The 25,204-nt window shown below is 40.6% G+C and overlaps 3 protein-coding genes across 3 annotated transcripts in view; all 3 read left to right on the forward strand.

Annotated features, from left to right (window-relative positions):
• Positions 1 to 4,216, forward strand: part of LOC146635431 (uncharacterized) — a 34,275-nt gene extending 30,059 nt beyond the window's left edge. Inside the window, exon 20 of the mRNA XM_085347091.1 lies at positions 409 to 4,216. Coding sequence (XP_085203217.1) covers positions 409 to 483 — 75 coding nt within the window. The 3' untranslated portion in view covers positions 484 to 4,216. The remainder of the gene's footprint in view (positions 1 to 408) is intronic.
• Positions 4,217 to 14,440: 10,224 nt separating this feature from the next.
• On the forward strand, positions 14,441 to 19,438 carry LOC146635432 (lecithin retinol acyltransferase-like). The gene is made up of 2 exons (XM_085350549.1): positions 14,441 to 15,052; positions 18,751 to 19,438. Exons 1-2 carry the CDS (start codon positions 14,477 to 14,479, stop codon positions 18,901 to 18,903), a joined length of 729 nt encoding a protein of 242 aa, XP_085206675.1. The 5' UTR covers positions 14,441 to 14,476; the 3' UTR covers positions 18,904 to 19,438.
• Positions 19,439 to 20,493: 1,055 nt separating this feature from the next.
• On the forward strand, positions 20,494 to 24,823 carry lratb.2 (lecithin retinol acyltransferase b, tandem duplicate 2). The gene is made up of 5 exons (XM_085350550.1): positions 20,494 to 20,711; positions 20,857 to 20,962; positions 21,088 to 21,162; positions 21,906 to 22,058; positions 24,668 to 24,823. The coding sequence occupies exons 1-5, from the start codon at positions 20,494 to 20,496 to the stop codon at positions 24,821 to 24,823; spliced, it is 708 nt and encodes a 235-aa protein (XP_085206676.1).
• Positions 24,824 to 25,204: the final 381 nt, after the last annotated feature.

The raw sequence follows: 25,204 nt of genomic DNA on the forward strand, positions 1-25,204 counted from the left end.
GCTCTTTTTTAATATTGGGATATCTCAGGGATTAAATATGCAGTTATGACAGAAAGCGTATTTTCACTGGTCCGGCTCACTTAAAATCAAAATGTACGTGTAAACGATGGCTTAAGATGAGTCTGACAACCCTGGTGTAAGGTAGAGACAGCAGAGCAGCTCCAGGCCCTCTAAAAGGTGGGAAAACCTCTCGTCATACTTAAGGTCGTGTCCTTTATCATCAAAGCTTTTCTCCTCCCTTGTTTCTGCTTTTTCTTTCCCCCTCATTGTTTATCAGAGGCATTGGTAAAGTTTCTTTTTCTCTCTGCTGCACATCAAAGAAACTCTTTTAACACCTCGCACAGCCGTAAAGCTCAACGACTCCAAGGTGGAAGCATGCACACTTTCACATTTCCTGTCTCTCCTCAGGGCAAAGCCTACGGTCAGATGCTGCTGGACTTGAAGCTGAGAGGACTGCCTGACCTCAAGTCTCTGGTGGACTGAGAGTCGAACAGAGGGAGAGAAAAAGAGCTGAAGGCAAACGGAGATGTAAAAGAGAGTTCGCGAAAAGTGAGACTTTTTACCTCAAGAGAAACACAAAGGGAGCATTTATAGATCCAGATCACGTCCACATCTGAAACCTGAAGAGCACAAGATCATTTTATACATAAATTAGATTAGAGCTTCACGATGTTTACAACATGTGGGTCACCACAACTCAAATCATCATGGGCCGTCTGCTCAGCCGTCTCCAATTGGCCTAAAAATGTTACAGTTCCAAGTCTGGGGATATAAAATGATTGCTGTGAGAGTTGTAGTTTCATATACCAAGTACTCTTCAAGACCTCTATATTTTTTTTTAAATAGTCCACTGATCAACTTCCAGCATGTTTTTCTCACACTTTGAAATCTGAGGCAATGTGTGAATGTGAATGACTCAAAAACCATGAAATGTAAAAGTCTTTTCTTATCATAAAAAACAATCAGGATCTGTATTTTATATACATGCGCAAACTTTAAACCACAAAATATTCAGGTACCTCCGATATGGCTGAGCGGGGCATGTAGACTAAGACTCTAAGACTCGGCAACCCAAGATCTGCCACAGATTTAGATCATCTAAAGGAGCATCCACATAAAAACAGCTGGACTCAGCTGGATACACCTCGATAAAATTTAAGACAAACAAGTTTACACGGGGGCCTTAATCCTCTGAAATCCAAGTTATCATTGCTGATGAGTGTAACCCTTTGCAGTCAGAATGAATAATGCTGAAATTCAAATTCAAGGACATGGACATTTTTCCCTCGTGTCTTGAAAAAGTGTTTACGCCTCACGCAGATTAACTGGTAGCTAACAGTTACTAAATGCTAACATTTAAAGACTGCCATGTTGTTTTTTTGGTGTTCCATATTTGTAGTGAAGCGTTATCACAAGCAAGTTTACCGAGCACTCTTCATCCGTAGGCTGTACAGAGAACACAACCTGCTAATTAATGCTAAAAGGCTAATGAAATATTCAAATTTTACTCACCACAACTAGACCACAGACTTGTTAGCCGATATGGACATTTAACTGCACAGCAGCCATATACAGTCAACACAGTCCGGAGTCAACACAGCTCATTTAAATATTTATTTAATTTAATAAAAAAAAGTCACCCCTGCTCAGTTGCTATTAACTAAACCAGGGTTTCAGTTACTGACTTATTTTTGGAGCCAGTCTCTAGTGGACATTAGAGGAACTACATTTTTGAGTCGTAATGACTGATAATACTGACCTGTTAAATCGAGAGCATTAGATCTACAATTTGCTAACGCGTTAATGAGCTAACCGCGCTAATGCGTTGCCGCTGTGCAGCCCCATGCACGGGGTGATCCGCGCTAACTCGCTAACGGAGATTTGCTGCGATTAACGCTGACAGCACTAATTTTGAATCTCAAGTTCAAAGAGGAAACCTAACAAAACAGAGTGGAATCACCTGAAAGGCAGCCAAACTGCCAACAACTCTCCAAACTACTTTTTTTTTCTTGCATTTTACTTTCATGCAATTGGGTCAAAAGTTGTGAAAGCGTCATCACGCTGTATTGGACTTGATTTGAACTCAGTGACTGATTGAATGAATCAATAGAGTTTCCTCACCCCAGAGCCACAGATGTTGGCAATACAGGAAAATGTTTGGAGGCCGATTGTTCGCATCAGCCTCATAATCTTGACTTGCCCTGACCTCTGACCTCCCAGGGAACAAGGAGAGCTGGTTTGGGTTTCCCTCACGGGGTAAACAAAGTGTTTTCTGTGAGCTATCAGAGGAGACACTCGACGGGCACGACGCCTGGTTCTCCCCGTCTCGTTCACCTTGGCGTGACCCGGCTCCTCCGATGTTCGCCGCCCCGCAGGAATGCACGTCTCCTTCAACCAAACTGACTCTCTGCCTTCCAGCCGGTTTAGTCATAATTGCAAACAGACTGAATTTGGAGTCGGAGTCACTCAGCAGCTTCCGTCGAGGCTCGAATCTCATAAAATCCTCCACCTCTGAATCATATCCCCCTTTCCACAAAATCTTCATACTCAAATTTCTTTGTTAAGTGACTTCTGTTTTTTCCCTAAACTTTGACTCAAACTTTGAGAGTTTGAGTTTACAGTCAGAAATGTAAAACAGATCAAAGTATGTTCATGACCGAATGATCGCAAACACAGAGAAGGAGCCACATTAGAGAGCCTGCCTAAAACAATAAATAAACAGTTGTCCTGTAAATGGGCATTCAAAGAGCTTGGTGCACAATAAAACCATAAGAAATGACAGCAAGACAAATCCTTCCAGACATGAATTGAGAGCAGAGCAGCACGAGGATAAATTGTGCCAAAGTCACACGGGAAAAGTTCAAATCAATCGGCTGGTCTTTCGAATTTAAGGGACGACTGAGCATCGTGTCAAAGTCAGAGCTTGAAATGGCGCTTCCCATAAAACCCCCAAACCAAAAGAAGTTACAAGCCGCAAGTGTCGCCACTTTGCATGTAAATCTGGAAATGTGCTCACATCTCAATGATGAAGGGAGCAAAACTCTAGATTCACATCTGCCCTCCACATTGCTTCCCATGAAACATTTGTCGTAATCGTGTGGAGAAACCCTTCATCATTGTAGAACAACACCACCTCCCCAAAACACATGGACTCTAAGATTTATGAGCGTGTACAGAAAAGATTTCCAAACAATCGATGCTCATTTTCTGGCATGTGTACTCAATTTGCACGCTTTTATGTCAATATAGACTTCCTCAGCTAGTTTTGAGTCATACCTGGAGCGACTGATGCAAAGCCTGTTCAACCTCCTGACTTCACCTGGTCGTTTTCAGTAGTGGTACGGGCCATCCTAACCAAGACTGTTTTGAGTCGAGATTATTTTAATAATTTAACTATATCACTGCTTGTTCATTTATCAAAAAGGAAGGTTCTGTGATGTGTCCTGTAAAATAAGTGCTACATTTTTGCTTCAAGGTTTAATTTGGTTATCTACAGAAACATCTTTAAGTTTAATTATGAAGTCTTTTCCCCCACATATTTGACATTTCTTTGCTAATCAAGGGATTGTAGCATGACTTAAGAAAGCCAAAATGTAATAAATAACAATATTAAATAACAACGGTCTCTGGACAGAAAAGCTCCCTGCTGTTATCTGTGCCATATTTCATATTTAGCTATCCAGTCGTTTTAGAGTGCCAGTCCAAACACATACATCCAATAATTGAGCCTTGTGGAACACCAGAGGCCTTTTTTTTTTATTTCAGCAGGTTTACATCAACCAAAAGAAACAGAAGCAGCCGCCGACTTTTTAAAGTCTGGAAAAAAATCAGTTTGAAGTTAGTGGGTGATCTTTGTGATTTGATGTTTTTGTTTAATGCATTAGCTTTTTAACATAAACTCTGATGGTAGCTTTTTTCTTATTAACAGCTTTTCTCTGTGTTATTATATTTGAACCACTGCCTCTCACCACTGATTTTTTTTTCTTGCTTTCTCTCTTACTGGTACGAATTGCCAGCATTGCCTTATTCGTAATCAATGCACTTTAGTCAAACTGGTATCATGAAGCCTTACTGAGGAACTATGTGTGTTGTTGTACAACTACATAGATTTTATCAAAATCACGTAACTTTTTCATTAAATATCCAACTTAAAGGGCACATTGTTGTTTTTTGTCCATTTTAGAAATATTTACTTGAAACTTACCAGTACTTTGAAATGACGAAACTCTTGTAATTAAAGGTCTGAAATAGGCTGAAAATTAAGATTATAAGCAATATGTTAAGACTTATTTACTATTTTTTGATGAAGACGTTTAACTCTTTGGCTTTCTGCTTTCTATTTAAAATATTCTGTATAGAAAGTGATTTTTGTAGATACTAAAGAGATTAAAGATATTTTTATTATCAAACCTTCTGCTTACAGTTTGCGCTGTTTGTGTGTGTGCCCTTTTTGTTAACAAGCTTGTCTTTGTGACAGGAAGCTGAGCAGCAAAAGGTGTCAACAGCAACAAGACAGAAATCTCTAACATGTGTTTCTTTGTTCCTAAAAGCAGGCGTTCTAGGACTCCAGAGCAGATTCCAGTCATTTTGCATGTAGAGTATATTATGCATATGTCATACAGTTTAAGATGCAGGCAAAAAACAAACGACCCCCAAATTTGGTTTAATTTAAGCTATTGGGTACCGTATGTTTCTGAGACTTTACTGTTCTGCTGTGGCGATGAATGAAAATAAAACCAGACCAGCAGGGAGTGAAACCGCCAAAGAACGTGTGCCGATAAAGTAGCAGCACAATAACAACAGAATACTTTACCACACTATAAAAGAGAGCACAATAAAAATGCAATTAAATGCTCCAAGTAAATAGCCAATTAAATTTTTCAGCCTCAGATAGTTTAACAAAGCATTTTTTTTAAAGTGACAAAAGATTATAAGCAAATAAACATGTTTCAGTAAAAGTGGATAGGATTATAAGAATTTATATGAAAGCTACATTAACTGTTCCCTTCATTTATACTCAGTTACTAATAAAAGTAAAAAAAAAAGAAGCTTTTTTTAAGTTAATTTTACTTAATTTTTCTGTTTTGCTGTTTATTTTTCCTGTAATTTGAGTTTTACGTTTTGTTAAAGAACAGCAGATTTCTTCTCTACAATTAAAGTGCGCCCCAGGGTGGCTGTGGCTACAATGTAGCTTGCCATCACCAGTGTGTGAATGTGTGCGTGAATGGGTGGATGACTGGATATGTAAAGCGCTTTGGGGTCCTTAGGGACTAGTAAAGCGCTATATAAATACAGGCCATTTACCATTTAAAGAACACACACATACATATATGCATGTATGTATGTATATAAACATACATATGTGTAATAATAACAGTTAGCATAACAAAGAGAATAGACCATAAGTAAAGACTTGCAATCAAAAATAAACATTAAAATTTTAATGATAAGCAAGGGAACATTGGTAAATAGTTTTTGATAAATACAATTCATATTTGGTGATATGTACCCATACAGTGCCTAACTACTTCAGTCTAGAAAAAAATACTTGTATTCCTTTGAAAGAAGAAGCAGAGGTCCAGAAATGGAGCCTTGTGGAACATCAGAGAACAATTTTGTTGGATTTTGGAAGTCTTTTAAATTCCTTTCCAGTTCTACAGAGTACGGTGAACATCAGACTGACAAACAGAGGATGAAGGATGGTGATTAACATTCAGAACATGCAGACAGCATGGGAACAAGTGTGTGTGTGCATTAATCAATGTGAAAGCAGCAGGTCACCAGTTTGTTGAATCGTTTGTCACGGCGCCAATGCTTTTGTCCTGCTCAGACTGATGCACAGCGAGGTATAGCAACACATTGAGGGCCTCCAAATCTGTCTGGGAGGATGGGAGATGTTTCTCACAAACAAGTTCTTGTTGAAATCTGCTCACCAGACCACCAGGTAGCTACTGGAGCATAAAAGAAGTTTGGTGGTGCTGCAAAAACTATGTGTGTTTATCCCAACACGTTTTATAATGCAGCTTCATCAAATTTCTCCTGTGTCTCCCAGTTATGTGTGCGATGTCCTTTAGCATCATGCTCTGACACGCTAGCTTGGGACTGTGGTGGCTGGTGAGAACCGGGAGAAAAAGAAATGCATTATGAGACCTTTGTGTTTTCAAGTTAGTTAATTTCCACCTCGCTTTTACTTTCATTTCAGTCTGTGGTTATGTGAGCATAAACTGAGGTCCTAGTATGGTAACATAAAAACACTAATGTTATTAGTGTTTTTATTTTTATTTTTTAAAAACCTGTTTAAGCCTTGATTATACTTTGAATCTACAAGTCCACTAGTGTCTGCTTGGGCCCAAGAAGGACACAAGCAGGACTGCCAATTTTCTGTGACCATGCAGACTTCATATTACAATGTGTCAGCTGCCCATGTGCCCCAGGAGGCATACTTGAGGCAAACCTGCCCTTAAGTCAAGTCAAGTTGGCTTTATTGTCACTTCAACTATATACAGTTAGTACACAGTGAAGCGAAACAACGTTCCTCCAGGACCAAGGTGCTACATGCAACATAAATTTACAACATAAATTGACAAGAAGGGCTACTGCGTCTCTAACTGTCCATGTCCTGTACAGTATAATCAAGGCCTCATGTTTATATTATAAAAACTACTTGGTTAGGTTAAGGCACTTCAAAAAAACGTAGTAAATTTGTGAATTATTTTAGCTAAAAAGATTATTCTGAGCCACCTGAATACACTATAACAGTTAAATAAGCTACATAAACATTTAAAGTAATCAAAATGTAGCTAACTGGTAAACATCGTAATGCTACATAACAGTGAAGATGATTCCTAACTTTAGTTGGTGAATCTGCTCGATTTCTATCTGTATGTGGTGAATATGTATAAAATATGTCTGTTATTATACGTGATACTTAATTTATGTGGGATAAAGAAGGAGAAATAAAGACAAATTTTTATTAAAGTAGGAAGCTAGGTTAGCAAATCTTTTTTTCTGAGACCAATATTTGTGTGATACTCTAAGCACAGCTCAAGCTTTTTATTTTGCTTATACTCTTTAAATATGAACTTAAACTTTATTCATGATACATATCCTATTTGGTTATCACTGGCTTTGAGGCTTGATTATTTTATAGTTGTATAAGTTTTAGCTTAGCTTTAGTTTTTAAGCTAACACTAAAAAGGTACTAGACTGCACTGTCATTTTTTGATGGTTTTTATATCGCAAGGCTTCTCACATACGAATGCTAATAATACTTTGCCTCCACAATTTCTTAATTTATCAATTCTGAGCTAGTCTAAAACTCAAACTAGATGAATAACCTTTCATTTATAAAGCGTATTGACGTTATAGTTGGATAGCTTTCTCTTCTTTTAATTAATGGCATGTCCTGCAGTGCTCTAACTAGTCGTATTGTTTCAGTAGGGTAAAAGTCGCTCTGTTGTGCTGTCAAGATTGATAAAAGGAGATGAATTACTCCCCATCGGTCATTTTTCTTCCCTCTTTGTGTCTATTGGGCTTTTCTCACTTTGCTTTCCCACTTTTCTCACGTCTTATTTTGGAGCTGTGACCTCCCAGAGTACGACTCCACAAAAGGATTGCCCCATAATTAGATTAGTATGCAAAAATCTAGTCCATCCCTACAGACACATTAAATTACATTCAAATTAGCCTCAAAAAACAGTTTTCTTCAAAAACATTTGACGTTGGGTCCATATTTGACGTTAACCCACTTTTTCAAGAACCAATTCTTCCTTTGGTCTTTGTCAGTGGTCTCTATTGGTGCACTGGGTATATAATAACCTAGATACTTGTAGCCTATTTTTATAGTTTCCCCTGAAATAATTGACATTGTTTTGAGGATGCCAGAAGTACCTTGATCTGAGTCGTTAATGACAAAATAATAATAGCTAAAATAAAATGGCTATTACTCCTTATAAGGACTCATTCAATGTCCGTTGACTTAATAGGACTCACTCTGGTTCAGAAAAGTCAAGGTATGCTTCTTGTGTTTAAAATGATAAATATTGGATTTCATAAAAAAGTATGATTTGTTTTCACACACATGGGAGAGGCTGTAAAAGTTCTGGTGCCATTTCTGATTGTGTTTTTAGGATCTCCGCCCAGTGTGAGTACTTTCACCTGTAATAAGATGCTAATGTAGGTTTTGTTTGACATGAGCTGCTGTGTTTATCCCATATCTCCTCCTCAAAGCAGCTGGAGAGCATTAACACATGTGTGTATGTGTGCATGTTGTTGTGGTAAGAATCCTTTTTGACAGAGAGGTTTGAATTTATAACTGGGGACCAGATTTTGATCCATATTTCTACGAGTTACCGTCTTTCATATTTGAATTTATTTCTTATTTATCCGTATCACTGTCACCTACTCCATAGGCCTGTTGTTAGGTGGTGGAAGTAACAAAAAGGGCGCTGGATTGGGGGGGAAAAGGGACAAATATATCAAAATATCAAACTTTTATTATCCCTTCTTCTCCATGAAGCAAGAGTCAAAACGCATAGCTCACAAGCTACAAAGTAAAGGGTTTCTGATACTGGAGCTCTCCTGTACCTGGCCTCCAAAATGTTAAAAGTAGCAGCTAAGAAGACAAAAGAGCAGCCAGGACACATCCAGACAGGCCAATTCACAGCAGGCCCTGCGCTGGCTGTAACACTATCAGGCAATAAAGGATAAATGCACTCCAACAGACTGCTTCAAAGTAACACAGAATGCTCTGGAAAAACAACAAATATAAAGAAAATGATCCAGAACTACTTGTGCTGACAGAAACAGGAAGATGCATGCAACTGTAGAAACAATAAAATGACTGAAAACAAAATAATCAACCACAAACAGACGAAAACTAACTTCACAGAAAACAGACACGCAACAAATGCAAACTGATGTAAACCAAGGCCTTACTTCAAAATGAGACAAAAAACACAAAAGATGAAAGCAACAAAGAAGAGACACAAAACATAATTAGCTAAATGAATTAAATAAAACGTAAGTAGACACAGAAACACTTATGTAACTTTTTCATGTATTAAAATCATTTTCTTTTCTTTTTTAACTGTGAAGGGCTTAGCATGAAGTTTTCCGTGAAAATCCAAACAATGTGATGTTCATCGCACACTATCACAGATTCTTCATCCTGACAGCAGTCAAACTAGACTGTACTGTACACAAATGCAAACACAAAGGACTACATATTGCCACCCCAATGTACTTTATGTACATACAAAGATGTTTCTATTTGTGTATTTACTCTATATAGCAATCATTCGTAAATAGTAAGAGTTACTTGTAGAATTGTTATAGCTTCTAGTTGACTTTTTCTTACTAACCCTTGTGCTGTCATAATGTGTAAATTTGTCTAGTATAAGATTAACAAAGTCTATGACAGTCGACAGTTAGCAACACTAACTAACGCTAGCTTAGAAATTTGTTGTGGGCCTGATCTCCGACAACATCGAGACGGCCTACCTGGAGGAGATTAGGAACCTGGAGACCTGGTGCCAGGAGAATAACCTCCTCCTAAACATCAGCAAGACTAAGGAGCTGATCGTGGACTTCACTACAAAGCAGGCGAGGAATTACAAACCCCTCAACATCAGTGGCACGCCAGTGGAGAGAGTGGACAGTTTCCGATACCTGGGTGTCCACATCACTCAGGACCTGTCATGGTCCTGTCACATCAACACCCTGGTTAAGAAAGCCCGTCAGCGTCTCTTCTTCCTCAGAAGACTTAGAGACTTCCATCTGCCACTGAAGGTGCTCAAGAACTTCTACTCCTGCACCATCGAGAGCGTCCTGACGGCAAACATCTGCACCTGGTTTGGGAACAGCACCAAGCAGGACAGACGAGATCTGCAAAGGGTGGTGCGCTCAGCCGAACGCATCATTCAATCAGAGCTCCCTGACCTGCTGTCCATCTACACCAAGCGGTGCAAGTCCAAAGCTAGGAAGATTATGATGGACCTCTCCCATCCCAACAATGGACTCTTCTCACTGTTGAGGTCTGGGAAGCGCTTCCGCTCCCTTAAGGCCAAAACAGAGAGAATGAGGAGGAGCTTCTTCCCCCAGGCTATTCGGGGCCTGAACCAGGTGTAGGACTGGACTCTCCCAAACACGTCACTATAAGACTGGACTCTCACACACGTCACCACACGCACCACCACACATTTCCTATAATCCTATAATTCCTATAATTTATAATCCTTATCTTTATAATCTCTTCTGCTATTTGCACATTCTTTACTGTAAATTCCTAAGTTAATTTGTAAATTTTTGTAGTAAATTGTAAATATTGTAAAACTTTTCTTCTGTCATTTAATGGTCGGGCATTGTACAGCTACAAGCATTTCACCCCCATGTCATACTGTGTATGGTTGTGTGTGTGTGACAAATAAAATTTGAATTTGAATTTGAATTTGAATTTAGTCCACTAACGTTACCAAACAACTAGCTTCAAGCACAATACAGACTTAAACTTCTAAGGCCTGTTTTAGACTTCTGCTGAGAATCCTTGTGGAGCTTGAGGGGTAATTTAGGTAAGCTACGTACATAAGTTAGAGATGGGGATTGTTCCTCTTCTGGGTCCCTGTCTTTGTTGTGGTCAGTTTTCTTTGGGGATAAACACATTTGTCTCTCAAGTTTTTCCAATTCTTTGTACATCCTCTTACATCCATAGTTTCGTCAATCGCTGAATTTGCTGACTTTTCTGAGTCCTTTTGGGGCTGTTATGGTTCAACTGTAGGGAAAAAGTAACGATCAATGCACATGAGGAATACTGAACAATCACAGTAGTTCCAGGCTGCGTAGACCTGATGTGAAGTTATATTTCTAGGGAGGTACGCTGCAGGTTATAGCACAGCTTTAACCTACATAAGTTTCAGAGGGGTTTGCGGTTATGATATAGCTTCAGATTTGTCGCTGAAGCATAGATCCCCAGTAAGCTGTGTTTCTTCTGCTAAGGTTAGCTAACACTAGTGACCCTGCTAACACAAAAAAGCTATTTACCAGCGCCTGTACAAATGTTATTACTGACACAATCAGGTCTGATTAGAAATGCTAGCTTAGCCTGTCAAATCACTTCTGCAGCTAACCCGTGTACAGTGATAATATCATGTTCAACACGTGATTCATTGATTTCATGTAATTGCACAAATTAATAATGTTACCGCTAACATATGCCGTTAGCTAGCATGTATCTGACATTGGCAACTTAATAACAGTTAACTTTTTATTCCAATATTCAGTACACATGCTAGTCTCTGATGTGTTGTACAACACATGTTGTACAGCATATATGTCATCACTGTTTAGCTCATCTTCACTGTCATGGCTGAAGACGTCGTTAATAACAATGGTTTGGAAAGGTCACGTAGAGTTTTCTGAAAGAGAGAAAAAGATGCAAATATTTGCAAAGAAGTGCTAAACAACTATCACACTCACAACGACCAAAAAGAGGCAGGGACAATGACCAGTATCAGAGATGCAAACTAACTCATAACAACCACAAACAGACACAAAATAACGACAGAAAGAAGAAGATCAAAGTGAAACTAAAGATTAAAAAAATCCATCGAGTTAAAAAAATGAGAACAAAATAACAACTTAACCCAGACATAATGCCTTCATGCACAAAGTCCTCACAAGGTCTGAAATAGTTCCTGGTCCCCACGTGAACAGATTCATAGGTACACCCACACACCCGCTGAGCAGCCTGTCACTCAACTCCATTCACCTTTTAGCAGCGTCTCAGCAGGGATCACATCAACACTCATTCAGCAGGCACATCTCATCCCTCCTCAATCTTTCAGCACCAGTTAGGCTGTCTCAGCAGGGGGATGGCGGCTCAGTGTGTCCGTGTGTGTGTGTTTCTATAATCGACCCTTAATCCCCTCCCAATCCCCTTCTTCTCTGAAGGAAGAAAGGCAGGAGAAGAATGAATAACAGAAATGAGAGGTGGATGAAAACAGCTTCTGTCCTCCTGACTACAACTGCTGCTCTCAGCATTGGTAATTAAATCTGTTTTCACACATGCAAAGCAGCCACAGTGTTCGATTCAGTTACATCGGACATGGCGTAGACTTTAACCTTAAACTCGTGTGAGGACAGTGCAGGTAAAACAGCTTTTGTCAGACACTTTTTAGGGAATGGTTCTGCACTTTTAACAGGCAGATCTACAGTGTTGTGCAGGGCGTCGCCAAATTAAAGCCATTGTTATCTCTTAGAAACAGTTATTAATGCTTTTGTCACATCTTTATGAGTTGGACAAATTCCGCCGCGATTGTAAAGGCTTTAAAAACCTCAGCTGCTAGAGAAAAGCTAATTTTCTCAACTGTGAAATGCAAACCTCATTTGATTTGAAGCCATTCATGGATCAGTGACACAAAATGAACTCCATAGTTTGACTCACTGAGGTCCTTTCGTCTAATAACCAAAGGTGACCCAGCTTTAAAGGCTGCTGCTCTGGAGCGCCATGTAACTATTTTTTTCCCCTCCAGTGACTTCCTGTGGCTGTGAGCAAAAACAAAAGTTAGTATATGACTCTGCCTGAACTATATAGAGACTAATCAGGCTTAGGTGTGTAATCACTCCCAGAAAATCTACGTTGAGCCAAAAGAAAGTCCTGAAATTGTTCCAGAACTTTAATACAGTGTTGAGTACACCGTCATTGTTTCCTCACTGCTCATCTAATGAATCCTCTATTTTAATTATGTTTCAGTTTGCAGACGTTTATATTTATTGGTTGTATTTTTTTATATTTTATATTTTCTTTGCACCAATTAGAAATCTGGCACCTATCTATACAGCATGTTAGCTTAATGCAGCTGGGGGTGATAACTTTTACGATGCCTCTCAGCAAGTTTAATTGGTGTAGGTGTCCAGAGTTGTAGCCGTATGGCCATGCAAAGAGTGGGGGGATTGTGGGAATTCAACTCATGCCAAGTCTTTTTTTTTGTTTGTTTGTTTATTTGTTTGTTTGTTTGTTTTGGGGGGGGGGGGGGGGGTTGCCAGTGTCTCACAGGAGGATTTTTTAAAGTATAATGAATTTGGGTCATAATTAGTTATTTTAAAAATGCTAAATATGTCAGTTATGGCTCAAAATATATTAGCAAGATATGCTAATATATGGATGCATCTAAGCTGAAACCCCAAATCTGTTACCAGGCAGAAGAACAGCTGAAATATCAGCAGGGGGAAAAGGGAAGAATAGAATCATCCATCCATAGAATAGAATAATAGAAATAAAAAGAAGAAGAGAGAAAGGAGTACCTGGTACCAGGCTACGGTAAATGCCTACAAAAACAATGCCATGGACCATCAAGTCTGATGAAAAGCCACAGCAGGTATAAATGACGTCACAGGACTATTGGCTGTGATGCTATAATGACACACGCACATTAGGTGGTCCTCAATTGTTATGGAAAATGACTAAAACCGAGTTGAGCTAAATTACCAGTTCAGCTGGTAAAGGGCTAGTCCACAGGTCCAGTTCAGTGAGTCCAATTAGTGAAGTTGAACTAGCTGCTACAACCACCTAGTCGCCATTCACCTGTCAGTCAATCAAAAGGCCACACCCCTAACAGTTGTTATGATGGGTTAAGTTAGCAACAGAGATCAAAACTGTTTCTGCAGGAGTCTGTCAACATGTTCATTTAAAGTTCAACACTTTAACACAGGAGTCTGTGGGAGTCCCAGCCTCCAGTGGTCGTTAGAGGAACTGCAGTTTATGTCCTTTTTTTGGCATTTCCAGCTCCAGAGGCCCCACAGGGATTTTTGGTGGAAGCTCGGAAGTAAACAAGGAGTTTAAAGTGACACCAAGAATAATGACTTTATTTACTAATCAGTTTTCTGAGTTTAACAAACAGGAGCTGAGCCTGCAGCTCACACACACACACAAACACACACAGCTCTGCAGACACACTGCCAGCTCACTCTGCCTCCCTGTGTGTGTGTGTGTGTGTGTGTGTGTGTGTGTGTGTGTGTGTGTGTGTGTGTGTGTGTGTGTGTGTGTGTGTGTGTGTTAGGCCATTTGGTGACTTTGGAAAAGCTGCGACCTCAGCACAGTTCCCAGGAAGGTGGTTGTGATGAATATGTGAGAGCCACATTTTGCTGTGCTAGGAAGTTGTGACCTCTCTGCATTTTGGCTGGTGTGGAGGTGGTGAACGCGGTGGAGGACGACGCTCTGTGGTTTGAGCTCTGTTCTGTTTTTGTTTTTCTGCCGTGGCCTCATACCTGACTCACAAACCTATTGCAGATCCCTGAGAGCTCCCCCCTCTCTGCCCCCCTCTCCCAGTCCCACACCCGCTTTTCTCTTGCAGCCTCTCTTTGCGGCCATGACGTCACGCCCCCTCCCATCCACAGTGAGGAGGAAAACTCGTGGCTGTGCGCAGAGGAGGCCACAGAGAAGCAGATCAGTGATCACAGACCGGTTTACTTCAGCTTCACCATGCTGGACACGCTCACCTTCCTCCTGGAGAAGCTCTTCCTCCTCGCGCACATCAAGCTCTCCAGCCTGCTGCCTCCTCTGGGCGTAGAGTGCGCAGAACCGCCGCCCACCAGCAAGCGCTGTGACCGGGAAGACTCACCGCCGCTGCCCGCCTCAGCCTCTCACCGGTTCCAGCGGGGAGACCTGCTGGAGGTTCCCCGGACTCTCTTCACTCACTTTGGCATCTACCTGGGCGACGACCGGGTGGCGCATCTCATCCCGGACATCCTCCCGGCGCTGACCGCCGACATCCGCCAGATCGAGGAGATGGTGACCAACACACGGCTGCTGGTAGGAGTCATCGCGAAGCGCGCCAGCGTGCGCGTGGACTCTGTGGAGGACTTCGCGTACGGCGCCGGGATCCTGCTGAACGCCATGGACCGCTCGGTGCGCAAGAGCCCTCTGGCCGGGGAGGAGGTGGCGCTGCGGGCGGAGCGGCTGGTGGGCACCGTCGCCTACAGCCTGCTATGGAACAACTGCGAGCACTTCGTCACCTACTGCCGCTACGGCACCGCGCAGAGCCTGCAGACGGACAAGGTGAGCCCGAGCCCAAGACCGACCCGGCGTGTTTGCTGGGTGTTTTATGTCTAATATCTCTCCTGATGGTAAACACATCGCAGTGAACAGGATCGATGAAGGAGAACCTGCTCTGTTTATGTGTCGTTGTATTTCCATTATAAAAAAAAACTGGCCTTTTTGGCACTTTAAAGTTCTGTGAACAAACTTTAAGTTATATTTGCCACAAGGTTTATTGCCCTCTTTGCCAGATCGATCTTGAAAAACACATTTTTGGTGTCACTGACACTCAGAGTGACTCCGTATCATTTATGACAGATGTGTGACACATTTTAACAAATTATAGGCCAACAAGTCATTTATGACAGTTTAAGTGTAATTTTTGGCGCAACATCAGAGCGACAGTGACAGGGCTGCACTGATGCTTCACAGTGATACACTTTATTCACGGTAAGCAGAAACAGTTTGTTCTGCTGTAAATCTTTATTTATTCTCAACCTTTTGAATGTGGAGTCGAGGTGCATCCAAGCGTGTTTAAAAGGCTGTAAACAAAGCCCTGTTTTCCTTTTCTTTTACAGCAGTCATTCGATTTTGAATGTGTAGATGGTTTGTGAACTTGAGGCTGGATTTTTAAATGTGGGGCCACAAAAAATCTGAATCTGAACTCTTTATCTGTTACCTAGTTTGGTGCAGATGGCTGTGGGTGCTGGCAGAAAACGTGACACTGACTCAGACCTCAGGTGACATTCACAGCTCAAACTCTGGTGTCATTACACATTTTTAACGAGGAAATAGAACAAGATTCATGCCCTCATCCTTTTCGGTTTTTACATCTTTTCAAAGCCATCCACTTTGCCAGATCGGACCCTTTGCCGGGCTGATTCTAGACCACGAACCGCATGTTTGACATCTGTTTAGACTGATGAAGTAATATTACAACAGTTTTCACAGTGAAACACACTAAAAGTAAATAGTCACCTACATGACATTATTATTATTGATTGAATGCAATGACGTTACTTTAACATAGTAGCTTTTATCACTTAAGTGGCCTAAAAATAAAAAGAATCACAGCAAACAGGATCACAGCATCGTTTGCAGCTTAGGTTCACAAACAGTCAGTAGTTAGTTATTATTATTGCTGTAGAACCAGCTCACTGTGTTCTGCCATGCTCTAGTCTGGCTGCAACTTATTTCCTGTCCACAGATCTTTAAAAGTCCTACAGAGAGTAGAAGAGAGGAGTGGAAAGAAGCCATAATAGCAATAATCACGGCTAAAAACACATCCAAAATGAATGTGTGTGTGTGGGGGGGGTCTCTTTGTGCAGCTAACTCTGTTCACCGCAGTGATTTATTCAAGAGCTTTAAGTCTTCATTTTCAGACATTAAAAACAACATTTACAGCTCTCTGCCTTTGTTTCCAAGTGAATGTGAAGCTGCTTCTGAGCAGAAAAGGAAAATCTGGGTCACTCCTTGGAAAAGTCCTGAGAACAAGAGCTGCATTCAGACCAGAGTCGCCTGCCAGAAACCAAAAGGCAGCAGCAGAATCTGGGCTGGTACGCTCTGATGATGATAATGATGATGATGCAGCAGAGGCTCCTGCACATCAGAAAGCTGACCTCTCTGTGGTTAATTCAGATTGTGGTTAGGCATCACAGAAGCAACTCTGTTTGAGGCTGTTTGAGTTCAGATGGGTGCAGTCCTTTTGGGTTTGTCCAAATATCTGAAAAACTAGAGACACTCCAGTCAGCCTCAGCTTTACTTTATGCCCCGTGCTAATACAAAATGCTAATGAGAAAACAGATTATTAGCATGTTACACCATTTTCACCAGTTCCTCTGAACATCTAAGTTCAAAGTAAAAAGTTCGAAGTGAAATGTTCATTACATTTGACATAAAAGCACCAAAAAGTAAAAACAAACAAAAAAACTGACAGGTAATTAATATATTGAGTATTTAACACTCAGGAATATCATTTATTATTATTTGAGCACCAAAGCTATTTTTAGCTAACAGTTTACTTGCTAGCTAGGATAACTCAGCAAACATTGTATTTTTCTGTTGTTTTTCTTTGTTCGTGTTTAAGCAGTGCCTCAGTCACACATAGAGACCGGTCAGCGACCGCCTGGGAACCTCCAGTCTATTCAGTTTGATTCATTTTATTCATTTCATTTTATTTTATTTTCATTTATTCATTTTATCTATATAGTCTCCTAAAGGGGCTTTATATTCTAAGGTAAAGACCCCACAATGAAACGGTCCCTAGGTTGCTGAAGGGCGCTGCACCAACAACTTCCTTGTGATTGCATTGGTCATTAGAGGAAGGTTGCCATGGTTGCCAATAGTTTGCGTTAAATACAGATTTTACACTCTAAGCTTTAGTGAATCTTTAAAAAAGTGTGACTCAAAAAACTGAACACAGTAAAAGTTGTGGCTTACTGCAAAAACCCACACACATGTAAAAAAGAAAAAAAAGAAGGCAGCTCTTACTTTGAAGGTCAATGATTCCTGATTTACAGTTTGCGTTATCAGTGTCACTACTGCTTGGCGAGTCATAACAACTCAGCATCTTTCACACAAACTGCAGGTGACCGCAGCTATCAGTTAGCGACCAAGTCAATCGCGAGGATGTTTTTAGTGCACCACCAAATACATCTTTACGACCACTTTCACGCCACCAACCCCGTTAAAGTATATACACAGTTTTGGGACACAGCTACAGTTTCCCTAGCGACCAGTGGTTGGCAAGCAGTCTGTAGGCCTGTGGAACTGGGGCTTAATGCACTTGACCTACACGTAAAAAAAACAAAAGGCAAACCAGTTAACGTCACAGGGGGTGCTGTCTTGCACAATGTGCAGAAGAGAGACCTCTAGTGGTAGAAAGCTGTACATGCTCCTCAGCTAAAAAAAAACAAAGGAAAAATACATTTAAAAGTTTATTTTCTTGTACATTAAAAATATATATGTATATATCCATTTCTGAACACACATACAAAATGAAAATTCTTGCTGTATATAAAATATTATCCTATCTTATAATGAAACTGAAGCTAAACGCAGCAGGAATAAAGAACAGACTGTGGTTTCTCTCTTGCAGCAGAGAAACTTTCCCCTGATCAAGTTTCACTTCCTGCAATCTCTAACCTAAACATCAGACCTGTCTGCAGCCTCAGAGTCTGCCTCTGCAGGTTCATTTCAAGGGAGGCTAGGGGCCAACAGAAGCTCTTAAAAGGACCTCTGAGGGCCCCTCACAAAAATAAACATCAGGTCAATTATGGTCGTTATTCTGCTACAAGAGGTCGGCTTAGAGAAAGTCTTAAGACTGGTGCTTTGCTTCATTTGTATCAACCACAAAAAGCTCTTTGATTTGAGCTTTTTGGGTAGTCTTTGGGGGGAGGGAATAGAGTGAACTTATCCTGTGTCTAATAGTTTTATCTGTGTATTGAGCGAATCACTGGGTGTAAATTGAAAAAAAAAAGGCCTATAGACCAACCAACCTACCTGCTTTACACCTTGGAAAACTGCTGAGTGTTTTGGGGAGTTGCCCTGGTTTTAAAAACTGTGTCACGTTGATTTGATTAGGGTTTTTTCCTCTCTGTTCACTGAGAAATAAAATTAATCCTGAGTTTATATTTGTCTTGTCACATTTAAAGCTCTTCAGCTGCTCTATTAATATGATCATAATTAATTTTGTGCCCGTTTTCGTCCTCTCTCTCCAGTTTTGCGAGTGGCTGAAGTTGCTGATCCGGGACCAGCGAAACGCCATGCTGACAGCACTGCTAGGGCTCCTTTCCATGGCTTATATGGGAATATCCGTCAGCACCGCCCTGCCAGCCTTCCTCATCCCCTTCACCTTGTGGATGGCGAGCTAAAAGCCGCCTGGAGCTGCACTTACTGTCAGCGTTCAAGCCTTACCGCTGGTTCAGAGCTCACTGAGCCGCCATATTGGAAGACCAACAGTGTGAACGCAGTCTTCTGCAAACATTTTAACTTTTCAAAAAACTTTTTAAAATTGTACTTCACCATCTGGTAGCTTTTTTCTGCTGCACAGAAAGTGATTTGCTTTTTATTTTTTCAGTTCTTTGTTTGTCTTTTTTAAAAAGAGGAAAAACTGGAGATGGGTAGTTAACAGAATTAGCAACAGGCTCAAAATTCACCAAAACTCAAAAATGTTGTGTCTCCAACGCAATTTGGTTGACTAATGATGTCTCAAGGTGAAAGGTTGTGCTGGTAAAGGAACCAAAGATGACTTATTTATTTTTCTATTGAGACCATACATACGGTTCTGAAGGGTTTATTGACTTGAAAAAAAAATTAACTCTTTCCATCTTGACCGTCTTAAAAGTCAATAATAAATGTAATTTCCCTCCGTTTGAATGTTCCTTTTAGTACTGTAACCAGGTGAAGCTCGTGTGTAAATGTCTGCAGATAGTCTACATGACCTGATTGTTTCCTAACAGTCACAAGCTTTTGTACAGAATTATTTTTTACCTTTGTAACAATGTGCTGTGTTTTATATGTAAATAAAGGAAATGGAAGCAAACATATCTTGTATTCCTTATCAGCCACATAACCACATCGTCAATTCCACCCTTGTTGGAGTCTCCGAGGTTCTTCTGTCAGTCAAGGATGTGAAAGTTAGAAAAACTACTTTCCTTTTGTTAGAATTTTTAAGTCTTGTAAATGATTTTTACCAATGAAATTCAAAGACCTGACAAAGTGAAGAGATTCAACACTGAAACATTTGGGGCTGCATTTCAGTGCCATTGGAGATTTTGATGAAATGATGAAAAGTAGCGTCCAACATAAAAATGTATGATCCACCGTGCAGAGTCCAGACTTCAACATTACTGAAGCAGTGTGGGATCATTTTGACAGAACAGAACGAAAGGCAGGCAGCATCCAAAGAAGAGCTTTGAATGTCCTTCAGGAAGTCTGGAGAACTATTCCTCAAGACTACTTATAAAAATTACAATAGAACATTCAGGCTGTTTTAAGAATAAAGGTGGTCACACCAAATATCCACTTTCAAGCTTCGTCCCAAGTGTTTTGCTTCATACAACGCTTCTCATGTTTCTCATTATAAACGTAGTCTTCTGTGGATTGGTACACTGTTACCTCCATCTGTTGGTGACATGTGGGAACTACAACTACATGGAAACAATGGCTGCAGCTTATATTATCTGACAGATGGTAAGATTATGTTTCAAATCAAGTTTGAGATTCTGCATCAAGATTTTAAAGTTTATTTGTGACCAAGGCACGGATCTTTGATCACATTTAAGACTCTAAAATGTTGTTAGAGATCAACGTCAACAATGTAAAATGTGACTGTAGAGTGTGCTGCTCAAAAAAGGCTCTTAAAGGTTCCCAGCAGTTTCTAATCCCCTCTCTGCCCCACCCACCAGCAGAACAAAACCACACCGCAGACAGCTCCACTTTCCCCTTGGTCTCCTCTCGACATGTTTCCCCTGCCGCTCCTCGGTCTGCTTTTTATCTCAGCCTCGGGATTCGAGCCACCGGCGGAGAAGAAGAAAGAGAAGGAGAGTGAAGAGGAGCCGGAGTGTCATGGAGGGGAGAAGAGGAAGAGTAAATATGACACAATATTCACCAGAGGAGACCTGCTGGAGGTTCCCAGGACTCTCTTCATACACTTTGGGATTTACCTGGGTGGAGACAGGTAAGGGTGACAGACAGCTAGAATATCAGTGAAACAGTTCAAAGGTTTAAATTCTGTTTCAAAAAAGTGAAAATGTTTTTCCTTCCTTTCTCACCAATGACTCACACTTTCCATTTATTTTTCATGACTCCTTTCCTTTCCACAGAGTAGCTCATTTCATCCCAGACATCATGCCCGTCATCTCCAGTGACCAGTATCGGATCAGTCAGATGGTCTCCAACACCAGACTCCTACTTGGAGTACTGGCTAAGGTACACGAAGTGGTGCAGCAGCTGAGCATCCGGTTTAATGTGCAACAGCTTATTCTCTCATATCACATGACAGCAGGTAAAGAATCAGTCGTAAATGAGATCTAACCCGTGTCTTGTGTCTTCAGTGTGGCAGTGTGAGGGTGGACTCAGTAGAGGACTTTGCCTATGGAGCAGACATACGGGTCAACCCTATGGATAAGGTGACATCAGGACAAAACAAACATTTTAACTTCTTTAACATCTTATAATTAAAGTACTTAACACATTATTCTATTATTGATAAATCCTTAGTCTAAATAGTAATACACCCAAAGGCACTTTATTGGTATGAGATGTCATAAAGTTACATTTAAGGATTCTTTATACTATTTTTATGCTAGACTGTGGGCTTAATATACATGAACCCACTGTTGGGTTAATCCAAATTAGTGAGTAAAAAGAGAAACACTTGCCTGTGAAGCAACACCTTTTATAGCTTTAAACTGAGAAAAAGAGAGAACACGATGTTGTTTTTCAAATGTTTCTGGCCAACAAACTGGGAACTAACCTTCTAAATAAATGTTAATCTGAAGGGATTATAGATGTGGCAACAGCTGCAGGCAACGTAGGGTTATGGTAAATACTCGTGTACTTATATAGCGCTTTTCACCAATATTAAGTGCCTTTTTACTACAATTTGAGTGCTCTTTTTTTTTTTTACTACAATTGTGAATATAAAGCACTTTCCTACTGTAATCGGGCACTTAATCACTGTTCTGCTACTACTGAGACCTCAAAGTGCTTTTCTACTACAAGTCCTATTCACACAGTCATACAAACACTTTTTTCCTGTGCTTGAGCATTTTATCAAACATTCAAACACACACCCACACAGAGGAATCCTGGGGTTTGGGATCTTGCCCAAACATACTTCAACATGCGGGCTGCTCTCTTCTGTGTGCAGGTATTAAGCCACGCAGTGCTGAAAGGGGAGGATGTGGCCAGAAGGGCAGAGAAGCTAGAGGGAGAAGTGCCCTACAGCCTGCTGTGGTACAACTGTGAACACTTTGTCATGTACTGCAGATACGGCACTGTCATGAGCTTCCAGACATTTCAGGTGATCTTAGAGATGATAATGTGTTTTTTTCTTATTAATAGATGCATCTTAAAGTCACGTTTGGAAAATCAATCACACAACTGCACGACTGTTGTCAGTTTGTCTTTTATAGCTGATAGAAAGCTCAACTTATTATTGTAGTTCTCCTCAGTTTATGTGGAAGCACTGAAAGCAGCTGTAATGGCACCACTTGTTCGTCTCTGGGTGGGTAAATGCCACAAAATTCAACATTCAAGGTCCAACTCCTCAGTGGGCGGCATGGATTCAAATCCTGCTCCTGACTTTGGAAATGAAAAATGGAATTAAGAAGTTAAGCTGCTGAAATAGCAGTTGAAGCGCTTGTGATGTTTAAACTATGAAGGTAACTGACTGTCACAGTAAAGCAAGAACAGGACAGGAACCTCCTTGCGATCAGGGGAAATTAGCAATTTCATTGAATTTCTTCATATTTAGCAACCAATCTGGTCAACCAGCTGTTCACCAACATCTTTAATCTCTTGGGGGTCTTTTTTTAATGGCAAGGCAATTGCACAGGAGACCTGTAATCCACAATTTGGATTACCTGCATCCTCCTGGTTGGCAAATAATTGCACTTTATAAAAGCAGACAGATTGCTAACCTGCTGCTTTCAATCGGTTTCAGTCTGCAATACCAGTGTGTGACATTCTTCACTAGGGGGCGCCACTCGACAGCATATCAGTGAATGCATTTAAACAACCATCGGACAATCTATCCTCATGTAAAAACTTCTCACCCAAACTCTGACCTTAATCTCTGAAAGAACAGCAAACAGCTCCTCCAACAGTGAACACACATCAGATCATGCTTCTTTCCTACACTTCAGCTGCGAAGCAGTTGTTTCCTGCTGCAGATTAACACTGACCACAGATCAGACCAGCCTGCCTCTTTAATAGGGTTAAGCCTCCCTGTTGCAGCAACAGGCCCTGAGTGAAAGCTCTTTTGTTGTTGCTGCATTGTTCCGAGGCCGTCTGATTGCAGCATGCGATTAAAAGCATGTACCATAATCGTGAAAGAAGGCAGTGCATGAACTGGAGGAAGACGAGTGTGGCAATTAAAGTGAAATTTAAAAAGAGCAAAGCGGCTTAAAGAACGTCATTTGGATAGAAGACTTGTAAAAAAGCGAAAGTTGTAATTAAAGACAGCTGTGTGGTAGCATGGCAGTACCTTTAAGATTAGACAATTTATCGGTCAGCTGATAAACAAGCACAAAAGCATGTGTTGTGGATGGTTTTCACTTGTTTCAGAAGTGACTGTCTACAAATGTAAAGCTATGAAAACCAGATTACTGTGCAACTACTCCATCTAGTGGAAACACAGTGCTGATTTTAAACTCTGCACTGCAGTCCAAAAGAACACACACTCACTGGCCAATTTATTAGGTATACCTTGCTAGTACTGGGTTGGGCCTCCTTTTTGCCTTCTGAGCCATCTTAATTCTTAGTGGTCCAGATTAAATAAGGTGCTGGAAACATTCCTCTGAGGTTGGGGTCCATATTGACATGATGTCGTCACACAGTTGCTGCACATTTGTCAGCTGAGCATCCATGATGAGCAGTTCTACTACTTCCCAAAGGTCCCAAATAGATCCGGTGACTTTTGATGCCATTTCAACTCAGCGAACTCATCGTCACGTTTGAGAAACCAGTTTGAGATGATTTGAGCTTTGTGGCATGTTAGGGGCAACTATTCATCAGGAAGATGGGTACAAGAAGGGACGGACATGGTCAGCAGCAATACTCAGATGGGCTGTAGGTTTAAAAAAATCCTCAGCACCATTACACCACTGGCAGCAGCCTGAACTGTTGTTACAAGACAGGATGGATTCATGCTGTTTACAGCAAATTCTGACTCTACTATCTGAATGCTGCAGCAGAAATGGAGACTCATCAGACCAAGAAGCATTTTTCAAATCTTCTGTTGTCCAATGTTCTGTTTTTGGTGATCCCGTGCAAACTGTATGTTTAGTTTTCTGTTCTTAGCTGACAGGAGTGACACCCCTGGTGCAGTTATCTGCTGCTGTTGGTCTTTTACATATCTTGGTTGCATCGAGTGGTTATTTGAGTTACTGTTGCTTTGCTATCAGTCAAACCAGACACTCTCTGACCTCTGACATCTGACATCAACCAGGCATTTTCACACGGAGTGAAAAAAAAAAAGTCTCTGCAAACCTCAGAAATGGTTGTGTGAGAAAATCCCAGCAGATCACCCGTTTCTGAAACACCCAACAAATCATCTTAAATCATCTTTCTTCCCCATTCGGATGCTCAGCAGGTTGATCATGGCCCTAAATGCACTCAACTGCTGCCATGTGATTGGCCGATTAGATATTTTTGTCAAAGTGCAGTTAAACAGGTGTGTCTAAAGTTAGGCTTGTGACTGTGACACTGGGAAAATTTCAGGTACCACTCTAATAAAATAAAAACTTTTCCTTTCAATTCATTTCAACACAAAACTGAATATTTGCCCCCTATACACGTCAGTGTATTTCTTTCCTCACACTATAAGACGAGCAGATTAAGGGTTTTAAATTACCATCACTATAATAGATGGTTTTACATTATTGCCTTTCTTCTTCTTCTCCTCATCAGTTCTGTAAGACGATGAGGAAGCTGCTACTGAGTCAGCGTGTTGCCAAGTCAGCGGCAGTGCTGGCACTGTGTTTGGTGCTTTACCTGCAGGCTGTGAGTCTGTGCTCTGTGCTACTGGCTGTTATACTGCCTTTCCTCATCTGGATGGCCTCATGAAGAAAAACCAGCCATTCAAACTTGCAGAAATTTGCCCCCTGAACAACAAAACATTCAAAAAGGAAAATTCAATAAAATATTTAAAGTTCAATAAGTGTTGAGTCCTGGCATTTTACAGACTTTTAGTCTGAGTCATCACCAAGAGAAAAAATGTTTGGAGTCGAGGAGAACAAGAAAAATAAGCTTGCCTTATTTCTTGTATGTTCAAGTCATATATTAAATAAATTTTTATTTTAATTCAGCAGACTTGAGTCTCTGTCTTTTCCAGGTTACTTCAAGTGTAGATCTGCTTTAATCACAATTTTAGTTCAAGAAGCAAATTTATTAACATAACATGATTAGTATATGGTTTTGTGTCATTTTATTATTTTTTGTTTTTAT

Source organism: Diplotaxodon limnothrissa, linkage group LG3 (genome assembly GCF_057381915.1).
Source record: "Diplotaxodon limnothrissa isolate DT_005_m linkage group LG3, D_limnothrissa_male_GT1.1, whole genome shotgun sequence".
NCBI classification, from domain to species: Eukaryota; Metazoa; Chordata; class Actinopteri; order Cichliformes; family Cichlidae; genus Diplotaxodon; species Diplotaxodon limnothrissa.

Excerpts from the sequence above, each read along its gene's own strand:
- lratb.2 (XM_085350550.1), top strand. The coding sequence starts at position 20,494 with ATGTTTCCCCTGCCGCTCCTCGGTCTGCTTTTTATCTCAGCCTCGGGA. Across the intron at positions 20,712-20,856 it reads ATTTACCTGGGTGGAGACAG|AGTAGCTCATTTCATCCCAG; the intron begins GTAAGGGTGACA and ends TCCTTTCCACAG. Across the intron at positions 21,163-21,905 it reads GGGTCAACCCTATGGATAAG|GTATTAAGCCACGCAGTGCT; the intron begins GTGACATCAGGA and ends TTCTGTGTGCAG.
- LOC146635432 (XM_085350549.1), top strand. The coding sequence starts at position 14,477 with ATGCTGGACACGCTCACCTTCCTCCTGGAGAAGCTCTTCCTCCTCGCG. Across the intron at positions 15,053-18,750 it reads AGAGCCTGCAGACGGACAAG|TTTTGCGAGTGGCTGAAGTT; the intron begins GTGAGCCCGAGC and ends CTCTCTCTCCAG.